The sequence below is a fragment of the Mya arenaria genome, chromosome 2 (genome assembly GCF_026914265.1).
Source record: "Mya arenaria isolate MELC-2E11 chromosome 2, ASM2691426v1".
Taxonomy (NCBI): domain Eukaryota; kingdom Metazoa; phylum Mollusca; class Bivalvia; order Myida; family Myidae; genus Mya; species Mya arenaria.
Window position 1 is genome coordinate 36270949 of NC_069123.1, and position 17711 is coordinate 36288659.

Below are 17711 nucleotides of genomic sequence, written 5' to 3' on the forward strand. Positions count from 1 at the left end.
ATACATTATAAAGATGCAAAGTACTTATGTTTATTTTAATGCATTATTATGTTAAACTCTTTTCATGATTTCATGCTCAGAACAAATAAGATGTGTGTACATATATAAAATATAAGCGGTATTTCGATGCTTTTTTAACTGGGGAATATCTGGCCAAGTAGCTATTAATTGAAAAAAGAAGCTTTTTTTATCTGTACACAAAAACAAATGCTCTTTTTTGTTTTGATCAATAAGGTCGAAAAAAAAATAAAAATAATAATAATAATAATGCATTAAAATTAATGTTTATTTTGTGCATATGACACTCGTATAACCAATAGTGTTATTTCCCTGGCAACATGTGTACTAAGTTTCATGTTAATATATCTAACCAATTTTGAGTAATGGCCAAGGTTTAATATTTTGCACGATGAGGTAAACGAAGACATCATGGCTATTATCTTACCTCGACTTTTTTCTTACAAAACATGTGTACCAATCAGATGTAAAGTTTTAAGAATATAGCATCATCTATTCTCAACTGCAGTCACGTATAATGTGTAAGTGTACTCATGAACCTCAGATGTATATTCTACATCACTGTTTGGGTCGTAATCCTCAACGACTGAGAAGCCATTGTGTGCCTCCTTCTTCAGAATTACCACAATCCGTCCAACCTTCTCCTGTGTACGGAAAACAATCGTGGGATGGCTCATTACCTCCCTTAAGGAAAAATACACAGTTTAGTAACGTCCCTTGGATGCTAGATGATTATTCCATATTGAAATATTAATATAAATTTTGTATTATTACCTACAGAAAATAATTAACAGAACTATCTAGTAGCAAATTGGTGGAGAAAAACATCATTAGTAAAATAAATTGGTTGAATTTGCTGTAAGACTGTTATTATGTACTCATCAATGATACGGGAACGGTCATAAAAATGACTTAACACGGTGGATGATGCCGTTTAAACAGAAATACTGAGAATGCAGGCAGGGAGGCTGGTCTATGTTGTTGTAAAAATTGAAATGTGTACACAAGACTTAAACACTTATGGCATCATATACTGACTTAAAACATTTTACTAACCATATGGCCCATAATCGCATACATTAAGTCCCCCTGTATTTCATTTTCCCAAACCAACATTAGGTACAAATTGAGCTAAATTCAACTAGCATAATACAATAGCTGTTACTCAGTCTTATTAAACTCTAAATGAAACATTTCGTTAGCAGCTCTAACACATTATTCACTACAACATTAGCAATAATTAGATAAGTCACTGCACATCTTTAATAAGGATATTGAAGCTGATAAGTCTTACCCTTAACTGAAAAGATGATAATAACATTGAAACGGTTTACAAACTGATTCACTTACAATGTACATCAATGGACATATTGAATATAAGCTGTGGTATAGCGTAGTCTTCAGAATCAGTCAGAGATGGGGGAATTGTTTTTTATGTTATTATTAAAATTAATTTAACAAAATGTACATAGGGTGGAGACCATCTTATTATGCATATACATTCTACATTTATTTTGAACTTTCACCATCTGTGTGCTCAAGCTGTTTATCATCATTGTGCTTCATACATGGAATAACTATTAAGTAGGTCTTAACTTAATGAAGTAATGTTACACGACTCAACAGGCTGATTTTTTAAGTATACAAAGCTTGTTTTTAGCACTTATTTGACTAAATTTAGGTGAACCGAAAACAGCATTAAACTAAATTCTAGTTTATGGCAGAAAATTGTCCCCAAAGGTAAAGCAATGCATGTATGTATACCTTGCGAATATATTGGCGGACATAAGTGGTGGCTCCCAGCCCAGTGTGGGTACACCCTGAAGGAAGATTTGGGAGTCGTAGATGCCCTGAAAGTATAACACATACACACAGTATAACTCTCTGAAGATCTGGAGACAAAGTTAGCACCACTGCCATGTTTTTAGTTCTCAATAGTTAAGAAAAGTTAAATTTCTCTTACTGATGGGGCCATTACAATTTCGGAAATAGTTTTTGAAATTTGTGAACAGTGCATCAAAGCTGGTATCAATATGGTGCACATTTGTAAGAAAACAACAACATAAAACACTGTTTAAGAAAAGTCTTCAAAGTCTACTACACGAAATCTGTCGGTCTGATGGGCATGATGAACATGATGGCAAATCCTTAACCTGTCTGACAATTGCTGAACAGAAATCAGTCCGACTCGGTCCAGCCCACACCCGCCCCTCTCATTGGAAGTTTTGGACTGTGCCCATTGAAAAACATCAACCACTATGATTGTAACATTCTGCTAGTCGTTCACTCAACAAACATTTCTTTGTTATAATTTTACAAAGGAGATAATAAAATCAATCATTTTACTTGTATTACATCTTATTCAATCTGGCAGATTCTCTTTCGGTCTGACAGGCTTTTGTGTCTTGTCAGACTAAATGTCTGACAATTTTTTAACTTTCAGGCAGTGTGTTGATGTGCTTACAGCGGTGTTCAAAATTCTCAATTCAACAATACAGATATCATTGAAAACTAGGCAACACCAGTAACATTTCCCAGTACCTCATTGAAGCAATCTCCGACCCACTTTGCGATCATAAGCAGAATCATGACTGGAAGACCGAACGTGATGTTTCCCGTCGCCTCGATGATTATCACAGTCAGACTTATCGTCATCCGGACTATACCTCCTGAAATGAGTTTGTTATACCTAAACAATTTTATTATTAAAATTGACGTCGCCATCAACAAATAATGTCATTTTTTAAAACGTAACTAGTGTAATAACTTTTGAAATGTTGTCATAAATCAACAGCTTTTAAAGCAAGACACTATTTTTTATCTATTTTACAAAAGAGTGTTTAATACTTCTGTGTTGAATGACACTCAAGTAATATCCTAAATTTAAACAATGCAGACAAGTTCATGTCGAATAGGTCTATATTCAGCCATATTCACTTTAGCCACTGTATTGAAAATCTATTAGCTATCGAGCCGATGTGTCATTGTTTTACTTATGCATAACTCACACAAAAAAGGAAAATAGTAAGATTCCTATTCAGACGTGAACAAAAGTGTGTCACACTTTCCATCCATACCTAGCTGTGCAGCAGCTCCAATCAACGCGTATTTCCCAGAGTCTAGCCAAACCTGTGGACAAACGAGGTAGAAACATGTTCAAACATGCTTTTAACATTTACGTAGTTACAGACTGTAGAAACATGTTCAAACACAAAAGTAGCATTTGTGAACACCCAGACAGTAGAAACATGTTCAAACACAAATGTAGCATTTATGAACACCCAGACAGTAGAAACATGTTCAAACACAAAAGTAGCATTTATGTAACTACATACAGTAGATACAATACATGTTCAAACACAAAAGTAGCACGTATGGAAAAACAGGCAGTGGAAACCTGTTCAAAAATGATAGAAGCATTAACATAGACATAGACAGTAGAAACATGTTCAAACACAAAAACAGCATTTATGTAGTCAGATACAGTAGACACATGTTTAAACACAATAGTAGCATTTATGTAGTCACATACAGTTCAAACAAGTTCAAACACAATAGTAGTATTATATAGAAACACAAGGTTGAAACATCTTCAAACAAAAGGGTAGTTATTATGCGGAAACACAAGGTAGAGATATCATAAAAGAATAATCATGAATTATTCTGCTTGTCTTACTGATAAATTAATGATAATGGCTTAAGTACACATCAGATTACCTCACACAGTAGCTCATTACCTGAAACCCTGTACCGATGAAATAAGATTTTAAATGATTTACCAAATTGACAAAAACAAAAATAAAATACTTGGTAACCTGCTTGCAACAAAAAGTCGAAAGAACAATTCAATATTGAATACCCTTCTGAGTAATATACCACTGACATACCGCATGCGGGAAGAGTATCTGAAGACACTGCCCGAACAATCGACCCAAGGCAGCCCAAATGAGGAGACTCGGGATAAACAACCCGCTCGGGATCGCCAGTCCATAAGTCCAACACGCCAGCATGAAAAACACAACACAGTACATGGCCAACGTTGCTGGACTGTATGTACTTGAAACAATTATTATATATGAATTGTGATTTATTTTTCAGTCTGATTAAATCTATAACAAATTGACCATTGCAAATTTTAAGAACAATTTTGGCTCAAAGTGCATCTTAGTAAAATTATTTACTAATTGCTCATTGTAAAATGTTATTTCACTAAGGGATACAACAAGAAATGTCGTAAAACCTAGCCCTAAAGATATTTTGATATACAGATAAAGATAATTGCAGCTGCTGTCTAATACAAATCTGTTTAAAACTGGGATGTTCTTTTTGTTCATTGTTTTTGTGATTTGACCATGTTCATGCCCTTTAATGTGTTCCCGATACCACGACGATAAGAGTGGCCTAACATGCATGATAGGTTTGTATATAGCAACGTATTTTATTAACAACATCATTTAAGTGAGAATATAAGCAAAATTAAATAATACAAATGCTGATCATCAGTCTCAAAATTTAAAGCAACAGACAGAGTTGAAGTGTATCACATAGGGATGCAGCCGAAACCTAAAGCAGTCTGTGCCACACAAATATATTCAAATAACAATGACTGTGAAGAATGTCTTTTAAATTAAATGTTAAGTCAATCTCATTGGCATACTGTTGTGCGACAGGGTGTTTTTATAGAGGAAACCGGAGTAGTCGCAAATAACCACTCGCTTGGTTGCGCAAATAAATAAATCACTAGCACAGCTTAATGTCCTCAAACCAAGCAAACATAGGCCTGGTTCCGGGAATAGAACCTGTTTAATATTTGCATGAAGAATTGTGACAAAAGAGACACAATGGCAAAGTGAACTAATAACGGTTTATGAAATTTTTAACAAAGGAGATTTGCATGAAGTATTTCCCCTGAAAATCAGAAAGGAAACCCAACATACCTTCAACATCATGGAAAAGATGGATGGCTCCGACCTCAGGAGTCTGGAAAAACAGGCCAGGCGTCGAGCTGTAATGGCCGTCTGGGCAGAAAAACTGCAACAAACATATCATGTGTAAAGGATATCAAGGGTGCAAAAAAACTTTGTTCTTGCTATTTTATTTCTTTTTCAAAATAGTACGTAAAATTCAATTAAATTTGCTTAACATTCCTGCTGCTTTTGAAGCTGGATTCGAATTTGCAGTTTGATTGTTCAAAAACTACTGATCCCAAATAATATATAGTATGACCAAATATATGTTCAATATCCAATTTAGCTCTTAATATAATCATCATACTTGGTGAAACTGGTTTTTAAGTAATTTTGTCAACAAGACATGGTCTACCAACTGACAAACCAACTTTTGTAAACCTATATGTACTAATTATCTGAGGATGTTTTGGGCATTAAACATGCATTTTTGTCTTAAATGGGTATACTTATTATTTAGAATTTATTTCTAAAAAGATCAAGAACCTGACAAGATAAAAAATAATCCCATTACTTTGTATGTCTGATCTGATGTTTTATACTTGTCTTTTGATCATGTCTTTCCTTCTTACCACAATGAGTATATATATTTTTATGTTACCAGTATTTAAGTAATGAATTGCTTGATTAATGTCATTATCGGGGTATGAACACATTTGGGCTGGTTTAAGTGTGTGTCCGGACTCCAAGTGTACCTTATCCAGCCCAACTGTGTTCATTTTCCGAAAATGACATCAATCACACATTTCATTACTTATATTTACAGTAAGCGTTCATTTTTTTCTTTCCAGAATTGTTGAAAAAAATACTTAATTTTATTTAAAGAAACCTTAGTTATTCCTTTTCACCCATTCTGTAAATAGAACGACCAGACCGTAACCGGAAACAGTTTGTCATATGACATCATAATAACGGGAAAAAAATATTACTTGTGAATTGAAGTTTTACGTTGACTGTTGGCACCAAAACAAATTAATAAGAAATACTTTTTGAATTAATATTAATATCCAAATAAACGTGATCCAAATATATCCAAAAATGTGGCCTTCATCCGAACTATTCCAAAAGGCCATTAATTTAAGAAATGGAGAATGAGGTGAAAATATATTGCTATGAATGGGGTAACAGATATTGACAAATAAGCATGAAATACGTTTATGTTATTAACGAACCTGTACAGGGAAGAATTTAGGCTCGGCTGCCATTGGCTGGAAGTCGTTGTAGACGAGGATGATGAGAAATGAGATGGTGCCGGACATGACAGCGACAAGAACAGCTTCAGCGACCCGCGCCAGACGGCCATGAATGTACTTGTTACGGAATATCGTCAGTTTGAAGTTCATGTGGTTAAACAATGCACCTGGTTATAATGAATAATGTTCAGAATTTGTTGTCTTAGTAATACTACGACCCATTTCGTACAAGGATCTAATGTATCTATTTGGTTATTTTTTTTTTCTTTTTACTTACTTCCCTTTTAATTTAAAGAGTAAAAAGTTCAATTTAAACAAATATATAGCAAAATAATGATCATAACAGTAAACTCAGTTCATTTTATGACTAATACCTTTAATGAAACAGGCCTCTCATGAAGAAAACATAATAGATTATTTTGTTCAATTTTAATTAACTCAGAAAATATATGATATACTTTTAAAACTCAGTTTTATGTAAGGTTCAATATACAAATAACAAATAATATATATATATATATATATATAATGTTTTACCTATAACCACCATGAACACAAACATAATGATTTCTATGGGACTGTAACTAAGACTCTGGAAAGAAAAAGAAAACATACAAAAACATGTTTATTCAGTTAGTGCGGTCAATTTTATTCTGTGTTAAGCATCATCGGGCAGAAAAAGATTTCAGCCATCAATAATTTCTGGAAAATAATGTTACCAATTCATAATGATACACAGGAAACAATGATATGAGTCAAAAACTATATACAAACTGAAGGTTTAATTTCTTGTTGTTCAACATATTTTGCTATGTATAATCATATGAAGTTTTCTATGTGATTTTTATTGGAAAAATCTGCTTTCATGGACATTTCTATATAACCGGTAATAGTTTTGTTTGAAAAGAATAAAATTGTTTTTCGATGGCACTTTTGTGCGTGTTTTTTCTTGCAGAGAAAGCTGTTTTTCAGAGTTATGAGCCCTGCTAAACATGTGTGTATTGTCTCTGGGAACATATGTAATAAGTTTAATTGAATTTCTTGATTTATTTATGAGTTTTAGCCAAGGTTAAAGGTTTTGCGTGCTGACGACAACGAAGCAATGAGAATACTTCAAAATTGTTTTCTTTGGTACAAAATATGCCATCATAGCTAACCATATCAAACATGCCAGCAGAAGATATTGACAGGGGAGAGCACTGCAGATTGAAGTTCTTGAATTCTTACTTTAACTTACAAATTTAAGTAAAAAACCTTTTCACTTCCACCCCTTGAATATTACTAATGATAACAAAGTAAATCATCACCTTCGTGCAATCAATCAATAAATGTATACGCAAATAAAAGTAGATAAAGAGGACAATTGTTTGTTTCAGTGAAGTATCCTACCGAGTGAGCACCACTCGTTAAATTTTCACTTTTAGTATTCACAAGCTTGTTTCGTGAATGACGTGGTCGAAATTGTGTCCAAACCCTGTACGCCCTGACATTTGACTCAGAACCGGGAGTAGGATTGATTTCAAAACAGTGAAAATTTTCCAATTGATATTTTCACTGTTTGAAACTCCATAAACCACCTAGTGAGAAAGCATATAATTAATTGAATTATTGCAATATGGTCAGAATTACATGCAGCATACTATTTGAGTAACTATTTAATATTGTATTACAGCTGCTCTCTCACAGTCTTATAGTCTGTTGACACGTTTTTATTTCTTTTGTCAAGGAATGAGACAACTTTTGCATAAATGATTGGAAAAAAAGTGTTTAGGGATTGCTGACAAGGTATCAGATTGCAGTTATTCATATTAATGTTCAAAAATTTATGTTATATAGCGAAAAAGTTACTAGCTAAATGTAATTATGGCAGTTTTCCAAACAATTGAGATATTTTGTATTGTGAGTTTTCTTATATGACTGAATTGAAAGCATGAAAGTCAAAGCAACTGGTTTTGGAGACAAAATTGTATATGAGTCAACACTGTTAATCTTTGAGAGTGCATCCTTTAAGTATAATATGAAAACAAAATAAATTGCTGTGGCTCATTTAAATAAAAATCTTGGTCAATTTATGGTATAAATTGAAATTATCTAAATGTCATATTTTCAATGTTTAGTTAAATCATTGTGTGAATTGAGTTTAAACATATGAAAAGTAACCAAAAATTGAGTAAATAATAAAAATCAACTTGTTGCCATTTTGGCTGTTCATTTATAATAAAGATAATAGCACATTAAGTTACAAATAAGATCCTTTAATGAAAAAGGCTCTAAAACCATGCCAGATTGACATTTTATTATACTAAAATATTTAAATAGAATAAAATTGTCAGGTTTTGGTATGGTCTTTTTAATAAGCAGTCTAAAAATAGGTTATTAGTATTTAATATGTGGGATTCGTGTAGAAAATGTTAAAGTATTTGGTAGGCACAATGAGGGGCGGGGTCTTATAAGTATTTGTCACATGTATGTTGGGCGAATGAAAAAATCCAACCCGAAGGCATGTGCAAAAGTCAGTAACGAAGCTTGCAATTAACTGCAACATAGCATGTCCGCGGGTTGGATTTTTCTATTAGTCAAGCATACATGTGAATGATACCTTTTCTTGCATACCAAAAAATTATATTTAATTGCAAGTTTGACAGTGTAAGCGTAGGTTAGAAATACTCAACCAAATTAAGCTGGCAAAGTTGTTTTTTGACGACAACGTCATGAAGCACTTTGAAGTAAACATCAAATAGTTCCCGATGGCGTGGCCATTTCGAGTATTTCATTTTATTCTGTATTACTATTCTTGTTGATGTACATTGTTTTGACTCTGCTCTTTTAAATGTTCTATCTTTAACTTAGTATCATTTTTCATTAAAATATTATTCTGAAATGGCTCATAGATGCACGTGAGTCATTTTACCCAGGGTGGATAAGAACATTTCAAGGCCTGGTAAAAACTCGGAAACGCATGGCCATTATTCAAGAATACAACGTCCTTGATGGTATAGAGGAACAGATGGGAGTAATGCAAAATATGGATGGCAAAATTGATTCTGAATATTCTGTTACTTGTGTTTGATAAACCAAAATAAAGCTCTGGTTCACTGTTGACCAGTAATCAACATTGACCTGAAATTAGTTCAAAAAGTGGACATGAAATTAGTTGATGAGTTTGTTGAACATAAGAACTTGACACCAACTGATTAACTCAAAATGCACGTCACTTATAAATTTGACCTTAACCTTTTCCAGACAAATTCCTACCCGGTTTAAGATCAAGCGACTTAGTGACATACCTTTTAACTTAACAAGACCCGTAACTAAACTTGAAATGCATTTAAAGATACAAATGTATACATATTCTGAACAATTTGATAAAGATGGGTAGAAATTGTGGCGACAGACAAAAGGTCTGCTCATAAGAAATATACCGCGACTTTGACTTTCCTTTTGGACTTTATTGTTTGGGCAGAAAAATCAATATAAATCACTTTATCTGTTTATTTTGATATAACTACAAATCACAAATAATAGAATTGTCTATTGAAAATGATATATTCACACATCATCTTGTCAATGAAGTTGGTGGTCTAGAAAACTATTTAAACAATGTTATTTGTTTTTCTCTAGAAGGCAACAGCATCACACACTTGGTGTATTTCAGTCATATCATGATAATTTTCATTTCTCCCACTTCAGATAAGTAGATCCAATAATTTAACCATGCTAGAAATTCTTATCTTGCACACGGGCGAAGATAAAATGCCCGTATGGAACTCCTTTTAAATGGTCACCACATTGTAATTAACTCCCTAATTGAAGACTGTCGTCTGTAGCATCACGGAAATATTGTCTTGTGGCAATATTTCGAACGCTAATTAATTATTTCTCGCTTCATATGTCACCATACAAGAGTTTTCACGCACCCTTTTAAGAAATAAAAAAATGCTTCACTCTCTTTAGAACTATTTAAAGACCGATTTGACAATTAACATAATCTGAATCACTGCGCGCATATCCATAACAACCACGAATTATCGCATATCCATACGCAATTATTTTCACTAAGCACAAAAGAGTTCCAGCAAAAGTACATTTTAAGTTATTTTTGTTAAACTGAGGTGGGACAAAAAGCATCTACCATAGCCGCTCGTGTAAGATAGGTTCATCCCGACCCTCGCGCAGGGTGTTTTGCGGAAACTCGCTAAACCTCGTATCTGCAAAACACCTTAAACTCGGGTCGGAATGAACCTATCTTACACTCTCGGCCATGAAAGATACTTATAATCTGTAGTCATTTATGTAAAATAAGTCATTTGTAATACACATGTATATTATATTATAATTCAAATAGAGCATCAGAATACAAATTTATCTTCAGTTTATATTACATGTACATGTAATTAATGTATAGTTATGATCAATTCATATTATTTAAAAATCCCATTTCAACATGGTATGCAGTTTATGATGAACATCCTATCAGTTATGAGTGACACTTGTTCAAATTGCAAACAAAATATATGTTCAACATGAATGAAATCACATAACTATTGACATTCAATCAACACTTATATTTACCTACATTGGAGAATCTGATTCACATTTCAACACATCTTGATAACAACAATGCTATCATTTTTACCATTCCCAACAAAGAGACTTGAGGTGTGTTCACTGAACCACACTGACGTAGGGCGGTCAATTCCATCAGCCTTTCTGGCCACTGTTGCTAGCTTCTGTCTTCCCTCTCTGTCCACCTGTACCACATTGTTAGAGCAATACCCACACACAAACACATGGCCACTAGGGCTGACACATACTCCACTGGGATTTTCTAGTTCAGGAACTTCAAGATTTGATAACACTTGACCATTTTTATCAAGGGTAATTAATTGATTGTCAATAAATGTTGTTATATAGATTCTCTCCCCATCAGGACTTAAAGCACACCACCATACTCTCATGTCTTCTGCTATAACCTTTACCATCCGTCCATCCATTGTGCACTGGTAGAGGGCATAGCCGGAGCAGATATACAGCTGACCCTGGTGGTGGGCAATGGAGTTACACTCATCTTCTGTAGATAACTTTCTCGATAATTGTAACTGTCCTCTGGTCACTGTTATGATGTAGATCGCATGTGTTTTATCAGTAACTACAGCAACTTCACTGCCGGTTGTGTGGCACAAGTGGAGTGTAGTAGCAGGAAGATCAAGGTGAGCAGTGACCTTGCACTTCATGTCCAGAAGCTTCAGTCTCCAGTTTTTCGAGTCAGCAATAACAAGGTCTCCACTGGGCAGCTCACATATACCTTTAATATTGCAGATACCCTTATCATTCTTTATTCTAATACTGTACTTCTTTGACCCTTGACCTTTGTACACATAATCACCATCTAACTTCTTTGCTTTGGAAATCACTCTTTCAGTGGCTCCAAACACGTGGAGGTTCCTGAGAAATGGCAGCTGCTTGAACTCTGCTGTTTTCAAGAAGTCTCTGGTCAGTTCAGGCAAGTGACTAATGCTGCTACAAAGCCTGAAAATTTACATGAGCTCTTGAGATGGCATTGCCAAATGATAAAAGATAAATACGATTTTTTTTAATAAAACATTATGAATCGAGTCTAGGGTTTAAGCTTAAGAATTAAAGGAGGATAATGCTTCCTGCTCTTTTTGAAAGCACCCATCTGTCCTCATTGATTCCAGAATATGCACACTTCTGCTTTCTTAAAATTAAATGCTTTAGGTAATAAAATAATTCCATTCCTTAGTTTAAAGCTTATTATAAGTTTATAAATACGTCCAAACTTCATATTCCTTGCAGCTACAACCTGAAACTACTTCCTTTTAACACATTTCTTACTTTTTTGTACAATTTATATTATTTAAGTTCTTCACTGCCAGAAAAAAATATACCCTTAGTACCCCATAACTTTCTGCAGCACCCTGCCTTTTTTAAAACTTGGCTGAAACCCTTATTTGATATCTCAGCCAAATACCTGACACACATCAACGTAAATGGAACAAATGAAAGAAAGGATGCTATCAATGATTTAGTTCTTTATCTATTTATTTTTTAAAACAAAACACAATATTTTCTGACTCAACCAAGACACATAACTAAGCCAGAGCTTCTCAGACAAATTCCATATATCCATACAGTGATCACGAGTTTATGTTTATATATTAAAGGGCTTGAAGTCATGGCCAATTTTAACCCTTTTATCATGACAACAAGAAAAACAATAAGTAACTTCAAAATCAATAAAAAAAATAAAAGAAGTCGGACAAGCAGGTTTTATACTAACAATTAAAAACTTATTATCAAAATATTGATTATTGATTGATTGATGTTGATTGATAAATGAAAAAGGAATTATAGACCCGGGTCTTGGGCACAACGCATCCGGTGGTCACTGTTGCAAATTTATTTCAAAATCTCACGAATACTTACAAAGACAAGGGTCGGACATGAACCACAATCATCAGTAACTTATATAGCATAACTAGCAAAGTGACCTTGACCTTACTGCTGGGGACCAAGGTATTGAGTGTGACATGTCGTCATTTTATGGTTGTCTAATTATTGAGGATCCCAACATGACAAAATTATGGATGATACAGGAAAGCATGACAGATGATTGAGACTGACAGACAGGACGACTTCACTTTGTGAGGCGGGGGTTGTATAGTGTGCTCAAGTTGTTATATTCTCAGTTTTAGGGCAAATATTCTCTGGGCTTATGTGTACCAAGTTTTATTTCATAATGTTGAACAGATTTGGAGTAATGGCCAAGGTAAAACTTTCTGCACAACTCTGATGATGGCTTCGCCTACTTCAACAACACCAACACTTTCACAATATCTAAACAAAAATGTAACAAAACTTATAAAATTAATCACCTGTGATTGAGTGACACACAGACATGGCAACACAGTTCCTGATGATCATCACAGTGGACCTCCAGCTTGTTGCCATGTTGGTCACATCTGTCCATGGAGAACCCCGCCCACTTCTGAATGTCTCCACGCCCATACACAACATGCTTCTTGAAGTACTCCCCATGTATCCTCACACACTTGTCACACAGATAGTGTTCACACTCTGGACAGAAGTGCTGGGCTTCAGTGTTAAAGTCATTTTCCTCACACTTGGAACAACTGTAGTCATGAATCAGGTCAGATCCCTTGTAAATTGATGAACCTCCAAACGCCATTTTGTTTAAGATTTGTCCTTCATCAAACTTGTCAAATAACACTTCAATCTAGATTACAGTTATCACCACTATCATAATCACAATCAAAGTGCTGAAAGCACTGATGGACTAGGGCTTCATTCAGGGGAATGTTGACAACCATGTTCTAAGCATTGAAAAAATCGGCTCACATCACAAGGGGTCACTGTTTAATGGGCTAGCTTAAACTTTAGACTAAAACTGCTTGCAAGCTGCAAAGGCAATTTGAAAAATCTAGTTAAGTGTGTGTAGAGTGAGGGGGGTGGGGGGGGGGGGCTAAAGCTTTAAATCAGATAAAGTCATAGTTCTTTTGAATTTCTCAAAGTCGTTAAATCAGACTTGTACAAATTAATTCCTTTTATATCAAAGGACTGTTATTTGCAGTTTCAGACAAGATTTCAATGATGTAATTATATACTATAAAGAAAACCTGTCACCTCTTTTTCAGGGGAGCTTTAAACCACAGGGCCATACTTTGAACAATCTTTGTAAAAGACATCTATATTGTACACCTATGTCAGACTGCATACACAATGCTATTAGGAAGTAGTTTTTATTTAAAAAGTGAAGAATTATTTTCTCCCTCTTAATTTGTGCTTGGTATTCAATTCATATAACATGTTACCATGATAACTTAGTGCTGTTGATAAATATTAGGCACTGCCTTCTGTCTAATGCTATTCATATAACTGCTGCAGACTTTTGTACATAGCAAAGCAAGTTGAGTAGACTAAGATGAGATGAATATCGTTTTTAAAGTATGAAATATTGAAATGTCTTTTAAATACTTTGACCATCAAATTTCATATCATGGTGACAGCAGTTCATCACACTGCTAGTGAGAATGGAATACCAAACATAATTTTATTCTTTATTTTATACCCATCATCAAACCACATGCAATACATATCACAAAATACTTTAACTCATATTCCGCTCCCGTGCAATACGGTCATATACCACTCTTGTGACGTCACGTCATAACAAGTATGTTGCGCAATATTAAATTGACGTCATTAAACCAATGAGTGCATCCTTAAAATGAACATATGCAAAGATGTGGCTTCTAAGTCATCTAATCAGTAATGTATATAATAAAAGGATTATTAGTACTGCGTTTTGATCCGGATATGGCGGAATGTCATATTTGATTCAGGTAGTTTTTTGTAGATTTTGATTTTACTCGGCTTGTGTCTTGTGGTGTCCGAATCTACAAAAATCTACTTGGGTCGAATACAACCTCCTGGATCAAAACGCAGTACTTATAACCCTATTATGAACAAAACCTGTTACCCCGTGGACAGAGCATCTTTAACCCACAGGGCCATTGTAACTTTGAACAATCACTGTAAAAGACAACTACATCCATGTACAAGATGCTTAAGGAAGTAGTTTGTAAAAATTAAGAATTATTTTCTCCGTCTTAATTTGTATGCATTAGATAACTCAATAAATGCAGCAGTTGGCCATTCTTATATTGTCCTCTGTCACTGTCCTGATAGCTCCCTATCTCAATAGATGCAAAAGGTTGTAGGTTCATGATTCTCCTGGTCCAATATGTCATTTTTCTTGCCCTGACTCCATCCAAACCTTAAATCTTAGATCAACATGTTCTTGAGGCTATGTGTAATATCAATGAGAACTATAAATTATGTTCAATTTAGTGCCACTTATGATATTTCATTCCACATACAAAAACACTAACATGTTCAAACCAATATCCTATGTTATGATAAAACCATTGCCAAGTTGGTAATTTGAAAAGACAAGAAATTATATCTGGTCAGGGTTTGACATAGTCTTTCTAGACAGCGGGACTTGTTTTGCATGCAGTTACTTTGAAAATCTTCAAAAGCTAAACTGAACAAGACTTGAGCAAAAAACTCACAATACCAAAAGGGGTTTTAAAGACTTATGAGATCATTCTCACATCACCTATACCATTAGTTATTATCTACAAACTTAAGTCAACATAATAATTAATGTTTTACATAAATATTGCAATGAATAAAACATATTGCAAAAAGTGCCAATAACATAGCAATCAAGTATGATCACTATAGGCCTAAACATGAGATTTCAACATTTTCCTGATAAACAATAAATAATTTTACTTAACAATTTTCTCATTTTTTACACAAGCTGAAAAAATGGTCTCTTTTTGAATACTTCACATATTTCATGGCTTTCATCATTCAAACTAACATTTCGCTTGTTATTTCAATATTCAATGATTGTGTAAACATTCATAAATGATGGTTAAAATTAACATTTATGCTAATCATGCCTACCAAAAGCACCTGACTGACCAATCAGTATCCAATTTTGGCAGGGCTTATTGGTGGTTCATTGAAATCAACCATGACCTCCCACAATCTGCACTGATCAACAGTAGTTAATGAATTGTTTCAATTGTTCTTATTTTCATAAACTTAGAAAACACAACTGCAGGGAATAAAATTTATTCCTCATCACTGAGAGAAAGTTTAGAAAAATGAACGAAGCTGAGTTACATCTAGTAGGATATCAAATCCTACAAATGTATTCATCATTTTATATAACCGTATTTAGTAAATGTTAAATTTTTGAAAGTCTAAAAAGTTTCATTTTTTGGTATATCAAAGAACATTTGTGTGTATAATTTTGATGATATTTTGTGATTCATTTAATTTCATTCTTGTCTCATTTAGTGTTCAATCCCAAGCTTTCTTGTTCACATTTAAGTGCAAGAAAAGTCACTGATCTGAATAAATTCATTATAATGTAAGGGTACATTAAGGATATATTGTGCTTTTTAAAAATAACATTTTTCATCTGTTTCAAATTATGTCAAATGAAGTGCATTGACATTTTATTATGAGTTTAAAGCTGCACTCTCATTTTGACAACTTTTTTTATATTTGTCTTGGAACGACAATACCTAGTAATCTTTTTTAATGGAAAACACGAAATAACTGCTATTAATAAATCATTTGTAAACTATGGGGATCATCAGTTAGTAAGTTTCAATGCATTAATTGTACACATCGATACCATGTTTATGTCAATTTTCTACAATTTTCTTTAAATTTTTGCGTTTTCACCATTAACTGAGTACAGCCCCTTTAAACTGTACCTTATAATGTCTGTGACTTATCAAATATTTAATAGTAATGGTCTACAACCAAGATTTGTTTTAATTATTCAGGTTTCAAACTGCATTGTGAATGCGATTGGAAAGGTAATCTTGAAAGCTCACTTAGTATAATTTTTACAAATAACATTCACCCTGCAAGGTACTCATATTTGGATGATACATAAAGATTTGCACAGTCATTTATGTATACTTGCATTTATTGATAAAGGATACCTTTTTCAAATCTTTGATTTAGATTACAAAGTATAACTTATATAAACAAATATATATTCTTAACTTTATCTGAATACACAAGCTAAAGCATCAGTCAATTGTAACCATGCCCCCCGCCCCCCGGTCCCGGAATAGCGGGGGCTTTTACTTTCGGTCCAGCCAATCCCAGCTAAAATCCCCGACCTGCGGAGATAATCTGATGGTAAAGTCCCCACCAAATGCCCCGCACCCAATGGACATTAGGTTAAGCCCCATCCACACTGTATTTACCGGGAAGACCTGGCACTTCGGGGCCACCTGAAAGGTAAAAACATGGCCCATTTCACCGGCTATCCCCGGTATACCCGCGGATGTGGGAGCCGTGGTTACAATTGACTGGTGCATAATGATACATAGTGATCCAATCTCATGCCAAGATGATTTCTGGTTTGACATCGCGAGGTTAGATTTTCTTAAGCATAAAAAAGCCTTGACAGCATTTGAGAAAGACTGTTGTGAGATTAAATCTTCATTACTTTACAATTCCACAACATTGGGTGATAAGGGATCTTTATTGAATATTTTGATTTTGTTGCCTAAACGCCACAAGTCAACTGATTGATACAAATTCAATTCTATTTCCACAATATTCGGCACTGCATTGTTAAATAAAACTCAAAAGTTACACTTGTAAATTATTTAACCAAATACCTTTCCCTCAAATATTTCACAAATTTATATAATAATTGATCTATCAACAACAATGCATCACCATACTGTATCTCTGACTGATTTTTGATTTTCATTTTTGGCTAGAAAACAAAAAGTGAGCACAAAGCATCTTCAGAAAAAGAACTTGTAAAGTATGCACCAGTCAATTGTAACCACAACCCCCGCCCCTCCCCGGATTTCCATCCAGCCAATCCCCGGTAAAATCCCTGCCCTGCGAGAACGAACTGGTGGTAAAATCCCGTTAA

General features: G+C 34.2%; 1 protein-coding gene across 1 annotated transcript; it reads right to left on the reverse strand.

Annotated features, from left to right (window-relative positions):
- Positions 1–506: 506 nt before the first annotated feature.
- Positions 507–13410, reverse strand: LOC128214629 (uncharacterized). Its single transcript, XM_052921198.1, has 9 exons — positions 13075–13410; positions 10815–11707; positions 6158–6345; positions 4952–5049; positions 3906–4074; positions 3096–3147; positions 2560–2687; positions 1783–1868; positions 507–702 (listed from the first exon to the last, which is right to left on the reverse strand). The coding sequence occupies exons 1-9, from the start codon at positions 13386–13388 to the stop codon at positions 507–509; spliced, it is 2124 nt and encodes a 707-aa protein (XP_052777158.1). The 5' UTR covers positions 13389–13410.
- Positions 13411–17711: the final 4301 nt, after the last annotated feature.

What these genes read in the sequence shown, in the direction of transcription:
- LOC128214629 (XM_052921198.1), bottom strand. Translation starts at nt 13,388, where the DNA reads ATGGCGTTTGGAGGTTCATCAATTTACAAGGGATCTGACCTGATTCAT. An exon ending in AGATACTCTTCCCGCATGCG is followed by an intron (nt 3,148 to 3,905) that starts GTATGTCAGTGG and finishes GTTTGTCCACAG; the next exon opens with GTTTGGCTAGACTCTGGGAA. An exon ending in TGGAGCTGCTGCACAGCTAG is followed by an intron (nt 2,688 to 3,095) that starts GTATGGATGGAA and finishes AACTCATTTCAG; the next exon opens with GAGGTATAGTCCGGATGACG.